At 41.6% G+C, this 6,000-nt stretch overlaps 1 protein-coding gene across 2 annotated transcripts in view; it reads right to left on the bottom strand.

Moving 5' to 3' along the window:
* Positions 1–316: 316 nt before the first annotated feature.
* SPON1 (spondin 1) overlaps positions 317–6,000 on the bottom strand; it is a 341,451-nt gene continuing 335,767 nt past the window's right edge. Inside the window, exons 15-17 of one of the 2 annotated variants that reach the window (XR_007498919.1) lie at positions 4,703–4,966; positions 2,087–2,889; positions 317–1,941 (exon numbers count right to left, since the gene is read on the bottom strand). Coding sequence is in view for 1 of the 2 variants with exons in the window: in XM_049781005.1 (XP_049636962.1) it covers positions 2,726–2,889; positions 4,703–4,966 (428 nt within the window). In the remaining variant the exon portion in view is untranslated. Of the gene's footprint in view, positions 1,942–2,031; positions 2,890–4,702; positions 4,967–6,000 lie in introns of those variants that run through there. The other variant, XM_049781005.1, reaches the window with a different exon arrangement.

The following is a 6,000-nucleotide window of genomic DNA, read 5'->3' as shown; positions in this document are numbered from 1 at the left end:
TTTAAAGCACAAAAATTTTTTATTTTTTTCATTCCAGGTCTAAAGTAGCCCAGGCTTTATTTTCAACCACTACAACAGATTTTTCTTCAAAAATGCATTGGCAAAGTGACACATCAGTGACCCAATATCTTATTAGGCAGTAGATCTCTCTCTGGGCTTCTTGGCATTATAAAATATGGATGTAGATTAGATGACAGCTGTTTTGGCACTCAGTGATAAAACTGTATACCACAATTATAGCTGCTCTTGCCTGGTCATTTTTACTGGTACTTACTTAGGCTCTGTATACTGATATCTCAAGTGGAAGTCCAAACAGTTTTTATTTTGTAGTAAAAGTCTTTATTTCCAAAATGATTGGTTAGCCAGAAAAAACTACAAACAACCTAACAGAAGACTTTGGTAAGAAAGAGATTTGACATTTCTTATAAACTCCCACTTGCAAACAAAACAAAAAATAGCACTTACGTAACAAGAATCATGTTACTCATGATCAGCCATTAACTAGTTACCTTGTTTTGAGTCTCCAGAATTAGGGTTAAAATTTACCTAATAGGAACCAAATAGGAACAGGAGACACTAGAGTACTTGTCCTTAAAGTGACTTAGAAATCACCATTGACAGAACTCTTGACTTTTCATGGATTGGGAGTAAATATGCTGTTAGTAGTTGAGAGTGATATTGCCAAAGTGAGCAGATTCTACATTGGGACCTCTTTTTGAATTTCAGTTTTTCTTCATTAAATTCTTGTGTGGTGGCAGAGAAGCCAATTCATCTAAGGATTTAAAAAAGAAAGCGAGAAATGGAAAGCTCAAAAGAGCTCAGGGCTGTGTAATAATGGCAATTCCAGAGCCAGGGAGCAAAATCCCCTTATCCTTGGCTGCATCTGATTGAGGTGACTATTTTAAAAAAGTGCCCAATCTACTGAACTCTTAACTAGTTCACAAACACAAAAGACAGACCCAGTGCATTTTTTTTTATTGAACAGTCTTTCATTAATTAAAGAAAAGAATACATATTCCAGACAGTAGTGTGTGTGTATATACATATATATGTTTGCGTATATATATATGTATATACACACACTAACTTTCAAACAATATATAGTTTGAAATAAACTGATGTGTTGAGTAAGAATTCTTAGTATCCAGAACATTGTTTGCATCTCATCCATGATATATATTTGGATTAAGCATAGTAAAGAAGACCTACAACAGAAAAGAAACAGTTTTAACAAGTAAATGAATAAAACACTGAGATATCAACTCAGTCAAATGTCCTTCTACACTAGTTCTTGGTCATCAGTCTCCCTGAATTTGGTGTGCTTTTGAGTTATTGGATGGGGTGCTAATGGGCTATGCTAGAAGATTGATCCCTGGGATGAACCCCAGCATGGATAGGTCAGACTTCTCCAAGTGAGACTTATATTTTCTTGCCCAGCTTGATTCTGTCCTTCCTTTCTGGATTTTTTCTTTCATCATCTCTGAAATACTTTTTTTCTCTAAATAGAAAAATTTATAGCTGAAAAAAATTAAAAACCTAATCGTCAAATATAAAGTGTTTTTTGTTAAAGCAATGGTTTGTTGAGCTATGAGCAGACTTAGCAAATGTTTTCATCACACAAAAAATGTTTTCTCTTTAAAGATGGGTTTAAAACTTAAAAGTCTCAGTGTATGTCAGAAATTCAAAAAGCTCTGGATTTAGGATTGCTAGAGGCCAGGGTTGCTGTCTTGGCTTTGATTCCAGGAAGCAGCTCAGTTAAAACAAAAGGCTCAGAAGAACCTGGCAGATTAGAATTATTACCAAAGAGGGAAAGTACTTCACAAAAGTTACTCTTCTTCCTATGTAAGAACCCACAGCCTCCTACACATTAACGAGCCATGATATAAATAGATTCAGAATTTCTCTTTGAATAAAGAAATGCCAACCAGCATCCATGCTGACCTTCATATCTACCAGCATTCTTCACAAAAGTTACTCTTCTTCCTATGTAAGAACCCACAGCCTTCTACACATTAATAAGCCATGATATGAATAGATTCAGAATTTCTCTTTGAATAAAGAAATGCCAACCAGCACCCATGCTGACCTTCATATCTACCAGCATTATTTCCCCAAGAACTACTAATGACCAAAGAGACTCAACAAGAACTATCATTCTACAAAATCAGTTCCCAAAGTGGGTTACAACCAATTTTGATGCAATTGTGGGTTCCCTTCTGCTTGCTTGCTAAAAGAAGGTGTGATGGGAGAGAGAGACTGCTGAGTGGGTATTTATTGTTACTGTTTTCTGAAAAGGGGGCTAGCTGTAGGCCAAATAAGGTTGAGAATCCCTCCACTAAAATGAAAGGAGCTGGACAATCATTTAAGTGGAATCTCCTGATATGATGAAGAATATTCACTCCTTGTTGATCATGAAACTAAGGGGCAGAGATGTAGCTGCCTCTCGTGGGGAAAGAGGCCAGGGTCTTGGCCCTACAGTCCAGGTGAGTGCTTTAGAGGGACATTTATTCGTTTCATATTGGTAGAGGGTACCACTTGGCCTGAACCAACCAAGAAGTATGCCAAGAAAGGATGTCCCTGGCATCCACAGACAATTGGGTGCATCATAGTATAGAAATGAATTCTAGTGTACACATTTAAAATTGCCTTAAACAAACAAGCAAAACAATCCAACCACTGGGGACTCTGGAATCTCGAGCACAGCCCTGGGAAACCTGGACTCTCGCTAACAAGGGTGAACATTGCAGGCTCTGATCTCCTTCTTGTCTTTGCAGCTGGTAAACTGGGAGCTTTTGAACCTCTTCTTTACAGTCATATAGCGTTCCTGAATCCCACCGCCACACAGTTTGGTGCATTCTGACCAGGCCGTCCAGGGGCGCATCCTACAGCCTGAAAGCAGAAGGTCTTGTTAGGCCAGCAGAAACTAGAGACAAATTAGGGATGTTAACCCTAGGGGGGAAAAACTATCAAATTTAGTTGTCTGATCTTTTCTACTTTTGTGTATTTTGCTAAGTTAAATATTTGCATCTCTATTAGGGACTATTAACTCATTTGTGTTGTAAAAACAAAGCCATAAATACTAAACACTCTTGCTCTTCCTAGTAAGGAACATAGTATGTTTCTCTTCTTGAATCTGAGTTTTGGACAATGGAACAGGAGGAAATGCATGAAAAAGGTTGCTGGGATCCTTCGAGCAATATAGAACTAAACCTGGCCTTCAAGACCCTGTGGGGAAAAGTAAGGCCATTCCTGGGAGGCCCCAGAAATACAGGTGAGGTTGCCTTCCCCAGCTTAGCCACCAGTAAACAATGGCCACATGAAGAAGCCTAAACTTTACTGGAAGAATCACCGGGCTTAGCTAGCCTTTCTGATTCACAGAATGGTGTTAAGTGATTTCTACGGGGGTGGCTTTTAAGTGCAGCAATCATTGAAGGAATAATCACTTCATTGTCTTATGCTTTGTTCCCAAATACTTGATCTCCCTGATATTAAATAAGCTCGAGTACAATTTATTTACCCTACTCAGGTAAACATGTCTTTCTAAAAAAAAACTTATTTGGTCCATAGAGATTAGATTAGGTCTTCAAAACAAACACAAACATCAACTTCTAGGGTGCCAAGAGAGCTAAAATTGCTCAGCACATGCTTTGCAGGAAGAAACCTTGGATCCAATTCTCAGCACTTCATGGTTCCCTGAGCACTGCCCCTCCCGCAGACAAAACAAAACAGCAAAAGGGTCAGGGTACATGCCTAGGATTTATCCAATCTGAGTTTTATTCCTTACATGACATGGTCCCCAGAGCATGGATAGCTGCATCCCTGGAAACCCCTGAACTCCCCCAGATAAACTGGGGAAGTTAAACTGGTAAACTGGAGTTAACTGGCCTGGTAGTCACTAGCACTGTGTCCTTTAACATTTAGTCCAGTTGGTGTAGGATCGCCAGTGAATGGGGTCCCTGGACCTCCTGAGGAACACCTGAAAGGCCCCCCTCCAAATAAAAACAAAAACTCAAAATGCTTCCATAGCGTAAATCTAATATTCATTCTGATTCGGTATGTCATCTGTATCAGCTACAAACTATATATGATCACCACACTGTGCTTAGATGATGTTTGCTGATTACCATGTGTAAAAGCTAACAATAATAAAAAGTGTGTGTGTGTGTGTGTGTGTGTGTGTGTGTGTGTGTGTGTGTGTGTGTGTGTTTAGGAAGCTGGAGAAAAGGCATTTGCCTTGCACACAGCTGACTTGGGTTTGATCCTTAACATCTGGTAGGTAAGTCATGTGCCCTGCCAAGAGTGATTAGAGCCAGGAGCAAGTACTGAGCACATCAGGCTGTAACCCAAACCCCAAACAACCAAAAAAATAAATAAACCTGGGACTAAAGCCACTGATTTTGAATCCTGAAACAAGCTCAAATTCTGTTGTATAGGTAACGGGGGCACATAAACGCTCCCGTGGACCTACAAACGTACTTCCTAGCTTCTGTACTACTGTTTTTGCAGCCAATCTACAATAGCACAGGTTGCTTCATACCTTTACCTACAGGACCAAATTTCCTCTCCTGTCTAGTGCGCCCCTCCCCAGGCGCTCAGCACCATTTGCACCCCCAGGGGTCGAGCTCTGGGCACGTCTTGTTCTGGACACCTCCTCCATGCCTTTCAATCTCCCCCATTTCTGCTCTACCTCTGGACGCGATACCTGGGAACTGCTCTCCATCAGCTTCTTCCCGCAGCTGCTCGCTCCTTCGGCTCTCCCTCGCCTCCCTCCAGCGCAGCTTCTGGATGGACTGATTGCGGAGACATTTGCGCACGCGGCACTTTTTTCTCTGTATCGTCTCGGGGCAGGGGGCGCCTCCAAACTGGGGCTCCATTTGGATCACCCGGGTTCGAATCATGTGGCCTTTTCCGCACGACTTATTACATTCTGACCACTGGGACCACTCGCTGAGCTCGCAGTCAATAGCTGGTGAGACACAGGAGCAGGACATTAGAAAGCAGACCCACCACCTTCAGTCTCCTTTACACAAAACCCAGAAGCAATGAGAAGCGGGGTTCACTGGCCTCTCTTCGAGAAAACATGGGGGCTCCAAGTGAAGAACGGACTTCATTCAGCCCACTTGGTTGGGAAGTCTCTGAGGCAGGACCGTGCTCAGATTATAACTGCATTTTCGATTTTGACTCAAGAAGGGTGTGTGTGGAGGACAGAGGGGGAGAAGAGGAAATCTCTGGAGATGGTGTCCTGATCTGTCATCTTTTGAAATATTCGCTAATTATCCTGAAGTGGACCAGATCAGCCTCACAGCCATCTTGAAGACAGGCGTTTGCCAGACTGAATCCCAGTGGTCAAATCCTAAGGATATTGTCGTTTTCACAATTAAGATCTAGCAATTTCTCCTGCCTTTGACATTATCCCATGCCCTATTTGTGGCTGTCCAAAGTAGGAGCCAGAAATAGGAAAGATGGGAGAGGACGAAAAGAAGCAAATGGTTCTTATGAGTTGTCACCAAATGAGATCCAGCATCTCACCCACACGAAAAACTCTGACTCCTCATTCTAATTCTCAAGAATGTGTCTGACTGAGAGACAAATCACTCTCAACTGTCCACTGTCTTTCTAGAGTGGACTGCGCTGGAGTGAGCAAATGGTCATTCTGGTCATTTGTTCCAGGCCTTTAACCCTTTTGGGGGAGCTCAACCAGTTCTTTAATCTGCAAAATGAGGACTTTTTTTTTTCTCTCATTAGGAGTAAATGAGAAAACTACTCCTAGCCAATTTTTGGCCCACAGAGCAACTGCTCTATAAATACTCAGCAAATGTTCTCTTCCCTCATTCCATTCAGTGAACCTCACTGGTATAAAGGATTTTGGTAAATGGTATCTTGGTCAGAAGGTTCTGGTTCCTCAATTTTGGGGGAGCTGGGCTGAAGTTGGAATTTATCTGTTATTAAAAGCCTCAGGCTTTCTGTTGTTGGGTGTCTTGAGTCCTTTCCCGTCTTGAC

This window comes from Suncus etruscus, chromosome 9 (genome assembly GCF_024139225.1).
Source record: "Suncus etruscus isolate mSunEtr1 chromosome 9, mSunEtr1.pri.cur, whole genome shotgun sequence".
In the NCBI taxonomy this organism is placed as follows: domain Eukaryota; kingdom Metazoa; phylum Chordata; class Mammalia; order Eulipotyphla; family Soricidae; genus Suncus; species Suncus etruscus.
The sequence above is the reverse complement of the archived record's forward strand: the minus strand, read 5'-3'. Positions and strand labels throughout refer to the sequence as shown.